The sequence below is a fragment of the Phocoena sinus genome, chromosome 1, assembly GCF_008692025.1.
Source record: "Phocoena sinus isolate mPhoSin1 chromosome 1, mPhoSin1.pri, whole genome shotgun sequence".
Classification (NCBI taxonomy): Eukaryota; Metazoa; Chordata; class Mammalia; order Artiodactyla; family Phocoenidae; genus Phocoena; species Phocoena sinus.
Window position 1 is genome coordinate 171,149,139 of NC_045763.1, and position 17,844 is coordinate 171,166,982.

General features: G+C 37.5%; 1 protein-coding gene across 1 annotated transcript in view; it reads left to right on the top strand.

Annotated features, from left to right (window-relative positions):
* Window positions 1-17,844, top strand: part of USH2A (usherin) — an 815,986-nt gene that overhangs the window by 130,386 nt on the left and 667,756 nt on the right. The window contains 2 exon segments of the mRNA XM_032639255.1: window positions 2,647-2,842; window positions 5,601-5,731. Of these exon segments, the coding sequence (XP_032495146.1) occupies window positions 2,647-2,842; window positions 5,601-5,731 (327 nt within the window).

The window sequence follows — 17,844 nt, forward strand, 5'->3', positions numbered from 1 at the left end:
CACAGAGAAGCTTGTAGTGGTCTAACCTCTTTTTAAGTGATAAACCCATGTGATATTTTATAAATATGAATATTGGAAAAAGAAGAATTGGCCAACAAAGATGGAAAGAAAGAATGTTTTGGGAGTGAAATTTCAATTAAACATTTCTTTTTAGAGAACAGATAGCTGAACACTGTCACCATTTGGAATACTTTATATATGCAGCCAGGGCAACTTAATGAATGTGAATTTAGCATAAATGAGGACATTGGTTGTGATGAATAGGTAATGATGTCCTAGAGGAAATGATGCCAACAAAAAGTTTACATTAAAGGAATCTCAGAGATATTGCATGTCAGTGAAAGCAAAAACATGAAAATGATGGAAGCAGGCTGATCCATACTTAGAAAGGAGTATGACAATTCTCAAGGCTTAGAAAAGATGCTTGCTCAATATGGAAATTTACAGAATAAGAAAGCAAGCATTATTCAAGATACTGAATGATTTTTTTACAAGGAAAATAATTCTCAAAGTTTCTAATATTAAATTACAGTTTATTAAATGTTAATTTTACTATTTTCTATTTCCCTTTACATTTGTAACTGATAGGAAGTTTTTACAGTTTTATCTTCACTTATCCTTCTTTGATACTCTTCCTTTATGTAGATCCAAGTTTCTGATGTATATTATTTTCCTTTTCTCTAGAAAACTTCTTTTAACATTTCTTGCAAGTAGGGTCTACTGACGACACATTTTCACAATTTGTGTTTGTCTGACAAGTCTTTATTTCTCCTTCACTTTTGTAAGATAATTTTGCAGAGTACAGAATTCTAGGTTGGTAGTTTTTTTTCTCTCAACACTTCAAGTACTTCACACAATTCTCTTCTTGCTTGCATGTTTTCTGAGGAGAAGTTAGATATAATTCTTTGTTACTGTATAGGTTAGGTGTATTTTAACTTTGGTTTCTCTTTCTGAATTTTTTCTTTATCTTTGATTTTCTGTAGTTTGAAAATGATATGCCTAGGTATAGTGGGTTTTTTCGAATTTATCTTTCTTGGTGTTTTCTGAGTTTCTTGGATCTGTGGTTTGGTGTCTGACATTAAGTTGGGGGAAATTCTCAATTATTATTGTTTCAAATATTTCTTCTATTCCATTCTCCCTCTCGTTTCCTTCCCATTATACATATGTTGCACCTGTTGTAGTTGTTCCACAGTCCTTGGATTGTCTGTTCTGATTTTTCAGTCTTAGTTATTTTTGCTTTTCAGTTTTTGAGGTTTCTATTGATATATCATCTAGCTCAGAGATTCTTTCCTGAGCCTTATCCAATCTACTACTAAGCTCATCAGAGGCATTCTTCATTTCTGGTACAGTGTTTTTGATCTCTAGCATTTCTTTTTGGTTCTTTTGTAGAATTTCCATTCACTTTGCTTATATTGCCCATCTGTTCTTGCATGCTGTGATTTTAAATTCCTTGCCTGATAATTCTAACATCAACATCTCTGTCATGTTCTGATGCTTGCTTTTTCTCTTCAAATTGTGTTTTTTGCCTTCTGGTATGCCTTGTAATTTTTTTCTTCAAAGCCAGACATGATGTGCCAGGTGAGAGGAACTGCTGTAAATAGGTTTTTAGCAATGTGCTGGTGAGGAGTGAGGAGAGGGCAAGTGTTCTATAGTCTTATGATTATTAAATGTTAGTTTTACTATTTTCTATTTCCCTTTAGTTTTCAGTCTTTTAGTAAGCCTTTGCCTCTGGACTGTGAACTTCATGTGTGCCTCCTTGTCCCCTCTGCCCACCTCCCCTTTAGGTGGGATAGAGTGACAAGAGGGGGCTGGAGTTGAGTATTTCCTTTCTCTAGGTCCCTTAGGCTCTGGTTAAGTAATTTATCCTGAGGGAGATATCGTTAAGAACAGAGTGCTCTGATGTACTTCGAAATGCTTCCATTCTTCTCCCTCTGCCAGAAGCACCCAGGGATTTTCCCCTGAGTTCATTTACTATGAGAACCTGGTCAAGCCGCTGGAAGAAAATCTCACAGAATGGTGAGGGCCCCTTATAACTACACTACCCTGGAGTTTTCAATTATCAGACTTGTTCATGGTGAACTTCCAGCAATATATCACTTATAATTCAGATTTTCTACCCCAGCATTGGTTCCCATGGAAGTTTCTGCTAGTGAGTCTTTGATCCTATAGCTGAGACTCCCTTTATTTGCCTGTCTCTCCAATCTTGGGGACAGATGTTTGCCCTGTGTCCTCCACTTAGGGATCCAGGGAGAGTTGCTGATTTTTCAGTCTGTTCAACTTTTTATTTTTTGTTATGATGGAGTGGCAATTCCAAGCTCTTTATTTGTGGAAGCAGGACTTGGAAGTCAAGCTTTTAATGTTTTCACAAAAAATTTCAGATTGTGGAACAATCATAATTTTCCCCATTGGTTATTAAGATCACTTTAAATGGTTTCAGCTTGCATTGTCACTTTAACAATTCTGCACTACCATGACTGTAATATGCTAATTTATGATTTATAAAGTACTTTGAAAAATACAATAGTTGCTGATTTTCAACTATTTGATATTAGCTTTCTATCTAGTGAAAGTGCCGGATATGTAAATAAGAAGAAACAAAGCACAACTTTATATATTTATCATTCTGATATTACTTTATTGTTCTAGTGTGATCACTGCCTGCCTCTTTATAATGACAAGCCTTTTCGCCAAAGTGATCAAGTTCACGCCTTCAATTGTAAACCCTGTGAATGTAACAGCCATTCCAGAAGCTGCCATTACAACATCTCAGTGGATCCCTTTCCATTTGAACACCACAGAGGAGGTGGAGGAGTTTGTGATGACTGTGAGCATAACACTACAGGTAACTAGCAAATAACACAAATAAGAGAAGCTGACTTGGTCTTGAAGCCCTTGTGCTTCTATATATAATGCATATTATTTTAAATTATGTTATTGCTATCTTATTTAAGAAAGTGTTTTCATACCATGAAGCTTGAAAACCACTCTGGTTTACTGAATCTTCATGTTCCAAATGATTAGGTAGTTTTCAGATATAACACTCTAGTCTTAGACTATATATTTTCAGGAAAATGTTTTTTTCTTTTTAAATAAGTTCACATCATTTGATTAGATCGTGAATATATTTTGGATACATCAGGAATTACTGTATTATTCTGAGTATATATATCCTTGAAATAAGTTTTCTGTGTGACCTCTGATCTTCCATTATGTCTGGATTCCCATGTAGAGAGGATTACAATCATTCAGATTTGGTATGGACTCTAGTAATCAGGGAATACTCTTTTTAAAAATGTTCATTAAATGCATAAAATAATTATTAGAGTCTTGTCCCCAAAACCATCCAGCATTTTGACTAGTCATTGAAAAATTACTATTTTCTGAAAGACTGATATGTTACAAGCAGAAATAGACAATGTCTGAATTTGTAAAATATAATGGCCCAAGTCTGATGGGTTTGAAAGTGTGCTACTCTGAAGCATGAATGAATTTGTTGGATAATTTCTGGTAACCTAAAGTGGGACAGGCTCTTGGCTAGGTGCTGGGAATATAAGGATTAACAAGATGATGAATTTTCTTGTCTTTGTATGGATTATTACATGGTGGTAAAGGCACCCTATTAAAGGAACAATTAAAAAGTTGCCTGATGAGTGCTAAGATGGGGAAGTATAGTAGGAGTTAACCAGGTGAAGGAGCGGGGTTGGGGATTAGGAGCGTGAACAAAGTTTTCCAGTAAGAGAAGCAGCTGTGCAATGGCCTAGAGGAGAGAAAAACATGGCGCCCTTGAAGAACTGTTGAAAGTGCAAATGGCTGATTGTTAGAAAAGGCACTAGGAAGAAAGGCAGAGCCCAGATACTGGAGGGCTCTCTAAACCATGATAAAGAGATTGGCTTCTATCCTAAGGTTAAGGAGATGCCATTTCAGGGCACTCAAGGAAAGGAATTTTGTGTTTTTTAAAGACCCATCTGGTTATAAAGTGGAGAATGGATTGAAGAGGGTCAGAAGTGTTTTGGGAAAAAACGTTAGTCAGATATTGCAGTGGTCCAGATGAGAAATAATGCGGGAAAACATTTAAGGTGGTGTGGATAGAGATGAGCGGATCCAATAGACACTTAGGGTAGACAGTGACAGCATTTTCCGAGCAAGGTGCAGAGTGTAGGTAAGGGAAGGAAGAAGAGTCAAGACTTATGCCTAACATTCCAGTTTGAGCAACACGATCAACCTTGGTACCAGCCATTGAGATAGGAAATACAGGAGGATCAAATTGAAGGAAAAGATGGCAAGTTCTGTTCTGGACAAGTTCACTGTGTGTTTCCAAGAAACAAAGAAGAAACTCTCTCTGGGGCAGTCAGAAACACAGTTCTGAAGCTCCTTTCTTAAAGAAAGGACTTCCATGATGCTTCAGAGAGGATCAGTATAATCTATATACTTTAGTGGCATCTTATGGTTATCACAGTTTGTAAATATATATTTATTCCTGTAATAATTTAATTAGGATTCATCTTACCTGCTGGACTATAAGGTACTCTGTGAAAAGGGTGCAGTTTGTATTTTCCTCAGCCCTTAGCACAGAGTTTGGAACATGGTAATCACTCAATAAATATTCATTGAATGATAAATAAAGGAGAGATTTCAGATTGGAGATATAAATTTGGGAGTCCTCAGCATATAGAAATGGAAATATTCTAGACATATTATAAATCCATTTAATTTGTCCACAGCCAAAATCCATTAGAGTGTGAGTTTTTCATTTGATTAAGTTGTTTTCATAGTTTTCTAATATTGGGCCAGTTTCAGCAATATTTGAGGAAGAGTGCATCATGTTTAAAGGGGGAATTGATAGCCTTCAGTTTTATTTCAATTTCAGTGATCTGATATGCTACTCACATTTAGTTTAGAAACTCCCTGTAGTTTAGATTACTTTCTTATATAAAATGGAAAGGGAAATTTTCTGAATAATAAATTGTAAACAATAGGAATTACCTCATATTTCTAATGTGTCAAGATATTCTAATATTTAATATGAAATTTATTTGATGTAGCTAAATATAAAATTCTATTTTGATATTTGAAATGAAAAATAATGGCCATAAGTACTAACAGAAGCATTTGCTTTTAATCACATTAACTATGAAATAATAAATTACATTAAAAGCAGTCTTCTATTTTATAAGATTTAGTTTTGGAAAAATATTTGAATAATATATGCTTATTTGCTTCCAACTGTAGAGCTATCATCTGCCACGAATGTAGAAATTTCTCATATTTGATTTAGATTCAGTACCTGGTCTTAGAAATAAGAATTTTAAGTTTGGAAACAAGCTCTTTCAAAATGTATGGGCCCCTACAAAGCACAGCTTTTTAGAAGTGTGGTATTATATAACAGATGGGAGTTTAATGAAGTAGAGCACAGTTTGTAACAGGTTCATTGTTTCATATGCTGTGGATCACTAAATTGGCAGGTAGAGATGAAAGGTGCATTAAAATGGACATCCCTAAAATTATAGAATTCCCTCAAAGGAATACAGTCTTTAATTTTGAATTATGCAGCTGATTTTAATGAATTGGAAGTCATAATGCATAACCTTTCCCCGATGCAGGGAGGAACTGTGAGCTGTGTAAGGATTACTTTTTCCGACAAGTTGGTGCAGATCCTTCAGCCATAGATGTTTGCAAACCCTGTGACTGTGATAAAGTTGGCACTAAAAACAATAGCTTCCTGTGTGATCAGGTAAGTTCTCACTATTGAAGGTAAAGAACTGCTCTCTTCCAGAAACTAATTTAGGAGATGGTCTATCAGTGATACTGAGGGCTATATCAGGAAGTCCTCTGTGTGTGTGCTTACATTTCAAAGAGGTGGTTGCTTTCGGGGTGTTTCTGTGCAACTTTTAATATGAATATAAAATATAAGGCTACTTGGGTGGTCCATTTTACAGTTGTCAAAAAACGTGGGGGCTTCCCTGGTGGCGCAGTGGTTGAGAGTCCACTTGCCAGTGCAGGGGACACGGGTTCATGCCCCGGTCCAGGAAGATCCCACATGCCACGGAGCGGCTGGGCCCGTGAGCCATGGCCGCTGAGCCTGCGCATCCGGAGCCTGTGCTCCACAACGGGAGAGGCCACAACAGTGAGAGGCCCGTGTACCGCAAAAAAAAACAAAAAACGTGGAAGCTTGGGGTTCCAAGTAAACAATGAAGTAATTTAAGTATGTGTCTTGGAATAACTGGTGAATTAATATTAATAAGTGATATTAAGTAAACAAGAACAGTTTTCCTCCCAAATTCCATAGAAGATAGTATAGCAAAAGTCACTTACACGTAGGTCCAAATGGAAATTATGGTAGCTCTGGTCTAAATTTCTTTTAACCTTTTCTCTATCTAACAGTACAATGGGTTTTTATCATTTTATTAATTTTAATTACTAACATCACAAATATTGATGTCTGACCTATATGAACACAGATTGTAACTGTATTATACATCAGGAAAAGCAGCTCCATACTTAAATGTGCTGTCTTCAGCTGGAGCTTTTTACCTGTTCTGATAATATTACCACATGAAAGTAGATAAAAGGCAAATTTACCTTGGAGAATCAATTCAATGATTGTATTAATTTTTAATAATTACATATTCTCTTGCAAATAGTTGAGAATGCAGTGGCCAAGAGCATAAATCACAGTCTGGTTAAAGAAAAAAAAATTCTTTTAAGTTACAATGGAATGATAATTATTCCAAGGCAAAATATATTTGTCATATAACTTGGGGCATGTATTAAAAACTGTTTTAACAAATAAAAGCCAAATGTAAAGTGAGCTAATATGGATTTGAAGACCTTCAGATTAACCATAGTGTGTGATATGCTTCATTGGAAAGCTGGGAGGTTGAAAAATGACTAAAAAGGCAATCTCTACTGTTTTTATATTGTGATATTGAGGCACTATTTTCTGAGAGTCATATTACAGTTTTATATGTGTTGACTAGTAAAATTTGTCTTTACACATTTCACCCTTACACATTTGCCCTGAATTTTCAACATGGATGTCTTTTGCTTGTTATTCAAGTCTCAATTCAAAGATTGATATATCTTTCGAGATTTCTTCACTGATCACTCAGTTGTAGAACATTTTCAAATCACTGTATTTTACATCATCCCATGTTATTTTCATTGTAGCCTTTATTTAATTAAGCAAATTAAATAAATTCATTTGTTTGCTTCAGCAAATTAAATAAATTCACTTATTTACTTCATTGTCTTTTCTCTGTCCAACACAAGCAGTACAGTTTCAGTCACATAATAAGCACCCCATAAATACTTATTTAATAAGTGTTAAGTAAATGAAGAGAGGTTCTGTCTGAGCACTAATCTCATAGTCGGATGGTCATTTAGAATGGTTATTGTAATAATCTAAGCATTACATAAATTTTTCACTTAAATACATTTTCTCCCTGAAGATCTAAGGTAAAGTAATTTTGGTATATAGTACTGAAAAACTGTGAACTAAAGTTACAGCTCCCAAAGTTTCATTTATATGTCATTACCCATATGAAGTAAAGGGTAGCAGATTTGTCCCTCAATTCTACAACTCAAGTATGCAAGAAATTAAAACCTAATTTTTCTCAAATTCCTATTTCAAGTCCATTTTATTAGGGTAGGAGACAGTTTTAGTAATTCTGTGCTTGTAAATATTTAACATTGGGGTATCTGAGAAAAATTAAAAGCCCACATCATCAATTTTAAGCTACCAATGAGATGTCACCAAATATGAATTTGGGAAGAATAGTCTTATACAGTGGAGATGGCTCCAGTACACTACTGGCTCTGGATCTCTTTCTCCAGCTCTCATGGGGTGGATCTAATTTTAGGGTGGAATTGTACATGAACATACCCAGGGCAATGACATTTCAGAAGGTAGGACCTCTCTGATCATTGATGTCATCAATATAGGTAAACATTCTTTGAGATCTCCTTGAAATGGAGGTGTTTCTCCCCTCCCAGCTAGGGCCAGTGTTTTCAGAGTCCTAGTGGAGAGTCAGAACCCCAAGTCCTGCCTACTGAGTCAGTGGAGCCAGAGTGGAGGACCTTGACTTCTATTCCCACCAGGCAATAGTGAGGCAACATCCTCTCTTCACTCACCAGAAGAGTTTCATAGGAGGCCTGACTGTTAAAGCAAGACTTAAGTAAGATTCAGAGTCTCATAACACCAAAATGTCCAGGTTCCAATAAAATTTCACTTATCATTACAAGAACTAGGATAATATCAAATGGAATGAAAAAAGACAATCAACAATACCAGCATCAAGGTGATATAGATGTAAGAATTATCATGCAAAGATTTTAAAGCATCCATCCATTTGTCTCCAGCATATACCTACTCTAAAATTTGGCTGAAGAAACTTCGCTAAACAGGAAATGATAAATGAAGGAATCTTGAAACATCAGAAAGGCATAAAAAAATCAGAGTTAAAATATGGCTAAATATGACACGTTTTCCCCCTTCTCTTTGAGTTTTTTTTTTTTTTTTTTTTTTTTTTTTGCGGTACACGGGCCTCTCACTGCTGTGGCCTCTCCCATTGCGGAGCACAGGCTCCGGACGCGCAGGCTCAGCGGCCATGGCTTACGGGCCCAGCTGCTCCGCGACACGTGGGATCTTCCCGGGCTGGGGCACGAACCCATGTCCCCTGCATCGGCAGGCGGACTCTCAACCACTGCGCCACCAGGGAAGCCCTCTTTGAGTTTTTAAAATTTTTTGACGGTTGAAAAATTACATCACTATCTAATGTGGTTCTCAATATATTAGAGGAGATATTTAAAACAATTATATCAGAAATGGAGAGGGTAAGAAATGTAAAGGGAAGTAATTTTTCTATACTTAACTGGAATTGGTAAAATAAAAAAACTACCAGACTTTGATATCTGTGTATATAATGTAATATCTAGACAACAACTAAAAAGGCTTATTATAAGGATGATGTATTCAAGAACACCACAGATAAATCAAAATGGAATTCTAAAATATGTTCATGTAAAAAAAATAAAGATATAATAAAATAAAATATGTTCATATGACCTATAATAATACAGGGAGAAAGTAGCTAGAGACTGAAAAACAGATAGAATAAATAAAAACCAAAAAAATAAAATGGCAGACTTATTAAACCTTAATATAGCAATAATACCATTCAATGTAACTGGTCTGATAAACCAATTGAAAGTTAAAGATTGCCCATGAAAAAAATATTATCCTGATAGCAAACAAGACCAGCAACAGTGCGTGAAAGAAAACCACAAACCAATATCATTCATAAATTGAGAGGCCAAAGTTTTAAACAAAATTTTGGCAAATAGATATTCAGCAGTATTTTAAAATAATTAAAGACTAAGGTGGTTGTGTTCCAGGAATGCATTCTGTTTCAATATTTGAAAATCAAACAATACAATCACCTTATTTTCTGGCTAAAGAAAAAAGTCACCTGATTATAATACTGTATTCAGAAATAGTATTTGACAAAATTTAACACCATTTCATGATAAACACTCTCAGAAAACTAGTAATGGAGGAGAATTTCCTCAACTTGAAAGCAAGCATCTACACAGTACCTACCTACAACTGACCTCCTACTTATAAATGAAAACTTTCAGTGAAAAACTTAATGCTCTCTCCCTAAGATCAGGAATAAGACAACAATATTCTATTCAACATTGTACTGCAGGTTCTAACCAGGGAAATTAGGCAAGAAAATGAAATAAAAGTCATCCAGGGCTTCCCTGGTGGCGCAGTGGTTGAGAGTCCACCTGCCAGTGCAGGGGACGCGGGTTCGTGCCCCGGTCCGGGAAGATCCCACATGCCGCGGAGCGGCTGGGCCCGTGAACCACAGCTGCTGAGCCTGCGCGTCTGGAGCCTGTGCTCCGCAACGGGAGAGGCCACAACAGTGAGAGGCCCCCGTACCGCAAAAAAAAAAAAAAAAAGTCATCCAGATTGAAAAGGAAGAAGTACAACTATCTGTCTTTGTATATAACATGATCTTGTAGGTTAAAAAATCCCAAGATTCCAAGGAATCTGAAACCGATAGGTGGTGTTTTGGGTGGCTCTGAGGAGCTCCGGTTCTTTATGTCTCAGTGCAGAAAGAATTCAGTGAGAGGCAAAGTGATAGATAAGGGAATTTTTAGAATAGGATGCTTGTGAGGCTTACAAGCGGGCTAATGAGAGGGTGCCGTGCCCCAAGAACTTAGTGGGCTACGGTTCTACAATCAAAGGAAAAGAGAGAAGTGGGGGAAAGACCACCTTCTTCCTTTTTCTTGGGTAGACATCAGGCTTCCATCATCAGTTCCTCCTCCATGTCAGGTGGGGGACTTTTTTTGTCCCTACATGGTCAAGCCGGGACTGTCATGGCGCAATGGAAATGAGCAAAAAGGCGGTAACATATGCTAAAAATGGTAAATCATCTCAGGTTTTAGTATGACGTCACCTTTTCCTTTTATTTTCTTCAGTGTGCACAGAGGAGCATGTCCAAGGAATCATGAACTTACTGAACTCACTGGGCAGGATGTGGGTCTCATGCCACCACTGTTTTATTTGTGGGGGGCATGTTTCATGCTTCTGTTGCATGGTTTTGTTGCTAGCAAGCCTGCTTGGTTTTGTGGCTAAGTAAACCAGCTTTCCTGAGTGATCATTAACTTACAGATGTCTCCCATACTTTTTTCTCTCCTTAGCTATTAGCTATTTCATCACCTACTTTGTCCCTTTACTCTGTCCCTATCAAATTTATTAAAATACTGTCTGTCAGAACTAATAAGGTTCAACAAGTTTGCAGAATACATGATCAATACACAGAAATCAGTGGTATTTTTATGTACTTGCAATGAACAATCTGAAATGAAATTTAGAACACAACTTTATTTAAATAGCATCAAAATACTAAAACACTTTGGAATATATTTAATAAAATAAGTCCAAAACTTTTATTCTGAACACTACAAAATATTGTTGAAAGAAATTAAAGAAGCACTAAATAAATGGAAAAACATCCTATATTCATGTATCAGAGACTTAATTTTGCTAAGATGGCAGCTGGTCTATAGATTCAACACAGTCTTGTTAAAGGCCCAACTGGCTTCTTTGCAGACATTTATACGATGATCCTAAAATTCATATTAAAGTTCAGGGCACTCAAAAAAGGCCAAAACTGTCTTGAAAAAGAAGGGAGTTGGAAGATTCACACGTCTCAATTTTAGAATTTACTATAATGTTGTGATCAAGACAGTGTGATGTGGCTTGAGGAGAGATACCCAGATCACTGTAATAGAGTTGAGAGTCTAGAAATTAACTATCACTTTTACAGTCAGTTGATTTTTAACAAGAGTTCCAAGACAAATGAAGAAACAATGGTCTTTTCAATAAATGATACTGATATGCAAAAAATGAAGTTGGATTCTCTACTTCATACCTTATACAAAAATTAACTCAAAATGGAGCAAAGAATAAAATGTAAGAGCTAAAACCATAAAAGTCTTAGAAGAAAATAGAGATGTGAATCTTCATGTCCTTAGATTAGTCGGTGACATTTTAGATATGACACCAAAAGCACAAGGAACAAAAGGATGGATAAATAGGACTTCATTAAAATTTAAAACACTTGTTTTACATAGGACACTATCAGGGAAATGAAAAAACATCCCAAACAATGGGAGAAAATATTTGCAAAGCGTATAGGCAATAAGAGACTTGTCTCTAGTGTCTGTAGAAAAACTTTACAACTCAATAATTAAAAGACAGTTCAATTAAAAAATGAGTAAAGGATCTAAATAGACAATTCTCCAAGGAAGATATACAAATGGCAAATAAGCATATGAAAAAATGCTGTGGAGATTGTCTTAGGAGAAATGCAAATCAGAAGCACAATGAGACACCACTTCAAACTCACTTAGATAGCTATCATTAAAGGTACAGATAGTAACATGTCTTGATGAGGATATGGAGAAAGTGGAATTCCCACAGACTACTGGTGGGAATGTAAAATGTGCACCCACTTTGGAAAAGTCTGGTGTTCCTCAAAATATTAAATACCATACGACTGTTACCATACGTATGTTACCATACGACTCTGCAACTTTAACTCCTTGCTATATATCCAAGCAAAAAGAAAAAATATATCCTCATACAATCTTATTCATGAATGTCCATTGCTGCTTTATTCATAATAGTCAAAATGTAGAAATAATCCAAATGTCCATTAACTGATGAGTGGATAAATAAAATGTAATATATCCACTCAGTGGAATTTTATTCAGTAGTAAGAGGAAAAAAGTACGGACATATTACAACGTACAAAGTATATATTACAACATGGACTTTGATCTCAGGAGTGAGAATAGGAGAAAAAGAGAGACAAGAATAGAAAAGGCGTTTTTAAAAAGAGGCTTCTGGGCTTCCCTGGTGGTGCAGTGGTTGAGAGTCCGCCTGCCAATGCAGGGGACACGGGTTCGTGCCCCGGTCTGGGAAGATCCCACATGCCGCGGAGCGGCTGGGCCCGTAAGCCATGGCCTCTGAGCCTGCATGGCCTGAGCCTGTGCTCTGCAACGGGAGAGGCCACAACAGTGAGAGGCCCGTGTACTGCAAAAATAAAAAAAATAAAAAGAGGCTTCTGTGTGTCATTTTCTACGTACAAAAATCTAATTTAAAAATGCATGAAAGGAAAGATGTTTTTAAAAATTAACATTTTTCCTTGTTTTAAAAACATTTTTTTTCTTTTTTTCTGACTAATTTGCTTTGTTGATAATTTTTATATTCAGAAAAAATAAAGAGGATTTTCATGAAATCTGACATGTAGGCAGAAAGAGCTACATATAGGAATCTGAAGGTAGATACAGTGATAGAACACTTTCGTGAATTTAAAACCTCCACATTCTCCACCTCTAAATCACATTTACATTTTACCTAATTTTTATTTTGTTTTCTCATGCTCCACGTACAGACACAAATTATACGGATTACTATTATATGTGGAAATATAGCGTCAAGTACACCTTTGCCTAAATAATGTTATAAAAGATTTCTAAAATTGCTTACCGTCATTTTCAGTGGGACAACAGAATACACCCTAAAAAAGCTGTCAACAATGTCAGAATTATAAACTGTAAAATTAAATTCAAGCCCATTTTTAAAAATTCATGCAATTACAATCCTTAATAATATTAGGGAGCATACAAGGAAATTAGGCAGTAGTTCAAGTCTCATTTTGTTATAATAACTTAGGAACCAAGCCAGCCCCAAATGGCCTGAGTGACTGTGCTGTGCATTCTGTGTTCTGAAAGGAAACTTCCCCTTTGGCAGTTGTCATTTGAAACTCCATCCAGTCTCATAAGGTATGGCATGTTTGTCGTATTCTTCCATAAGAAATATTGTAATTGTTCCTCTTGTGAATGCCAAGATCTTGAAAATGGCATGAAGTAATGCTCTGAGTCACTAAACCCTAAAATTGCTGATGCCAAAGTCAAGACCATCAAAGTCATAGATCATCTAAAGCACATAATAATATTAATATTATTAGGAGACAATGGAGAAGAGTCGTTATTATTATTGAGGATTCCTTAATATAGAGTCCTGGGATCCCTAGGGCTACCATGGATGAGTTTTAGGGCATCCATATATACCTTTAGATTGTATGTGGGAGTGTATCTGTGTACTTTTTGTTTTGTTTATGTATCTTTAAAGGGAGAGCTTTCAGTACCCAAAAGATATATCGGGGCCAAAAAAAAAGAAAAATTACTGCACTGGGGAAAATAAATCCATTCATCTTATGAGCAGCCTTGGCTAATGGTAGAGATACACATAATGTGTCTCCCAAAATGTCACTGCACTTCTTGTTTCCTTTGCACTCAGTGCCTGAGGTGTTGGATATATATCCTGAGTTGGAGGTTGAACGTTCTTTCCCTTTTCCTCATCTAGTGTGACTTAGGTCCAGAAGGAACCAGATAGAGCCCCAGGCCTGGCTGATGCTTTAAAAAACTCTTTTGAGGTATTTGGGGAAGGACCTATGAAGGTCCTACTTGAAGTACATTTATGTAGAGATCCCAGGCTGTTCCTGACCTATGTGCACAGGTGATGCTGATGTGGTGAGGACATTCGAGAGAAAGGCCCTAACGTATGGCCTGCCTCATGCAGAAGGCATTCAGGCAATGCTGTCTGAGTGCTTTTCTGCCTGGGATTTTCTCCATCTCTCTTCCCTTCTTTCTCCTTTACTTTGCCGTGTTCTTGGCCCTGGCTGAGGAAACCATGAGAGTGAAGCCACAACAGACAAGATGTAGGAGGTCGGCCAGCGCAATTCTTCTCAAACTTTAATGTGTATGTGAATCTCTCAGATGCTTTTTCAAAGACAGATTCTGATTCAGAAAGTCTTGAGCAGGGACTGAGATTCCATATTTGTGAAAGTTTCCAGGTGATGCCTCATTGCTGTATGTGGACCAGTCTTTAATAACCAAGTTGCTAGAAAACTGTCTATCAAAGATGCATAGAGAAAAGAATCTGGATGTGGACCTGTGTTGGGGAGTGGTAAATGTGAGTGTGTCCTTCTGCACACACTTGGTCAGGAGTGGATTCACCCTCTCCTATCCTCTGAATTCCACCTTAAAGCCAACTGGTTTTCTAAGTTTTCCACAATGCTGAGCCCCTGTTAAATTGCAATCAAAGTGTACCCTAAACTATGTCCTCAAAATCAGAAGATTTAACCTAAGCCATTTTTTTTAAAACAATGGAAATAAAAAACAGTGAATGAAGGAATCTAAAAGTTGGCTGAAAACCAAAATATAGTTGTAATTTTATGAAAAGAGAGAAGAATGGTTGATTGCAATACTCAAGAAGGCATCAATAAACGGCTGTAATAGAGCCAGAAGAGAGAGAAATGATTAAGAGACATTAAAAAAGAAATTAATAAGGCAGGAGTCGAGTGGTTGAGATGAATTAGATGAAATGGAAAGGCATCAGTGACGGAAGTATTTCCAGATTTGACCCATGGAAGATGGAATCGTAAGGAATAAGAATCCTACTTGTGAAAATTGATTGATCTGCCAGGGTGATAATTGTCAAGGAAATACATTAAAAAATGGAGCAGGATATACTTTCTCTGCATAATGTCTCCTGCAATTCATCAACTCTCTCCTCTGCTCAGAACTAAGTATTTGTCATTAATTACCACAACATATCTAAAAGTCCAGAAACATATTGCCTTGTATTTTGTGTTACCCCAATATTAAAGTGTACAAAGAGAAGTAATGCACAGGTTTCTTCGACCTATAAGGAGACTGACCTTGAATAGTATGATGTATGGGTATTGGCTGTAAGCATTAGGATGCTGAAGGATTTGAAAGGTGAGGAGTTTATGTGGAGCTTTAAGAAAGACATGAAGATTTGGTCATAAGTCATGTGGTACCTCGTTCAGAGGCTTAAGGAGAGATGGGTAGTAACATTTCTCTTGCAGCTGGTAAGCTGAGTGATAAGTGATCAACCTGAGAGTGTAGAGGGCCAGATACAAAGATAGGGATAAAGGTGCTGGGGTGCACATGCGAAGAGAAGGAGGAAATGGAGCTGAGCTTGGTGGAAAGGCTCATTCTGAAGACGTTATCCAAGATTCAAAGTTGTGGTAAACTGAAGGTAAAATAGATGAAGCTGCGACCACGGTGACGTTCCCAGCCTCAGCCTAAGTTGAGTACCACATATTTGGATACATCTGGCACCTCCTTGGGAATGAACTCATCCCAAGGGCCAGGATATACAAACTTGGCCGAGTAAGAATACCTCAGGCATTTAAGGTCAGATTCAACAGTGCTGATAGTTTGGGCAGACATGTTAGGTAATAAGTGGTTGTTGATTTAACTAACAAGTATGAGGTAATAACAAGGTTTGCAACTGCATTGCTCCTGACAGTAGTTAGGATAAGCTAAGCGCATGTAATGAATAGACCCCGAGATGTCTAGTGACCCAAACAATATAGGAGTTTATTCCTTGTTCCTCTAACCCCTCCAAGGCAGCTGTTCCTGGTTGCCTGGTGGCTCTTCTCCATACGACAATTCAGGGCACAGCCTCTTCCACTCCGTAGCTCTGCCTTTCACTAGGAAAGGACAAGACAATGTGGAGAAACAACTCCCGCCTTTTAAAAGGTCTTGGCCCAAAAGAGGCACATGTCTCTTCTGATACGATCCTGTTGGGGGAGAGCACGTCACATGGCTACACTAATTTAATGGAGGGCTGGACAAAGGTAGTCCCTAGTGAGGGAGCCACTTTCTAGCTACAGCTGTGGACTAGGGAAGAGGAGAATGGATCAGGATGCAGAACCTGTCATCTCTGCTCGTTGCCCATGTGACAGAAGGTAGCCCAACAGTGAGAAGTATGTTTTCTTCTATTGATACATTCACAACAGAGTGGCTTCTCTTTAACGAGAATCCCTGAGAATATAGTACCTCCTCAGCACCTTGGGGTTACCAGACCAATACTGATGGCAGTGCCTGCTTGGGGGTGGATCCTGTGTAGTGGCAGAGGCAGCTGTGGAAAGTGGTCTGCTTCAACCGTGTCAGCACGTGTTAGCAAAAGAGGCCTGGACGTGGGTGGGAGGAGAACCAGCTTGCATGCAACGTGGAAGTCTCGTTCATGAGCACCTATGAGGGAGAGGCCCCAGGGACAAGCAAGTGAGACAATAATCACTGCCCCTCTAGGTGCTCCCAAGTGCAAAGAGCAAAACTGCATGGATGAAGCTTAGGGATCATAGATCTTGAAGGCAATTTCAAACTAGGAGTATTTTAAGGCTTTTAGCGAGATAGCCACAATACGATACATATATATGTATATGTATGTATATATGGATAGATATAATGTATACATATGTACATTATGATTAAAAAGTAAAACCTTATTTATTTGGGATTATAAATAAAAAGTACATCTTTATTATTTTTTAAATTTTATTGGAGTATAGTTGATTTACAATATTGTGTTAGTTTCAGGTGTACAGCAAAGTGATTCAGTTATACACATACATATATTCATCCTTTTTCAGATTCTTTTCTCATATAGGTTATAACAGAATATTGAGTAGAGTTCCCTGTGCTCTACAGTAGGTCCTTGTTGGTTATCTATCTTATATATTGTAGTGTGTGTATGTTCATCCCAGGCTCCTGATTTATCATCCCCTCCACGTTTCCCCTTTGGTAACCATAAGTTTGTTTTCTTTTTTAAAAATTAATTAATTTATTTTTGGCTGCATTGGGTCTTCGTTGCCGCGCGCGGGCTTTCTCTAGTTGCTGAGAGCGGGGGCTACTCTTCGTTGCGGTGCGTGGGCTTCTCATTGTGGTGGCTTCTCATTGCGGAGCACGGGCTCTAGGCGCGCGGGCTTCAGTAGTTTTGGCTTGTGGGCTCTAGAGCGCAGGCTCAGTAGTTGTGGCGCACGGGCTTAGTTGCTCCGCGGCATGTGGGATCTTCCCGGACCAGGGCTCGAACCCGTGTCCCCTGCATTGGCAGGCAGATTGTTAACCACTGTGCCACCAGGGAAGTCCCATAAGTTTGTTTTCGATATCTGTAAGTCTTTTTCTGTTTTGTAACTAAGTTCATTTGTATCATTTTAAAAAACTAGATTCCACATATGAATGATATCATATGATATTCTTTCTCTGTCTGACTTTCTTCACTTAGAATTTATCTATTTAGATATAGATATAGTAAGTATGTTTCAAATATTAGTCAGTGCATCATAAGGACCCTTTCTATGTGTTTTTGATGATACTGATTTATTCAGGAACAGAACATAGCCAGACTCCTTTCTTCTTGGCACACCAACCCAATGTGCTGAGCATTTCCAGAGG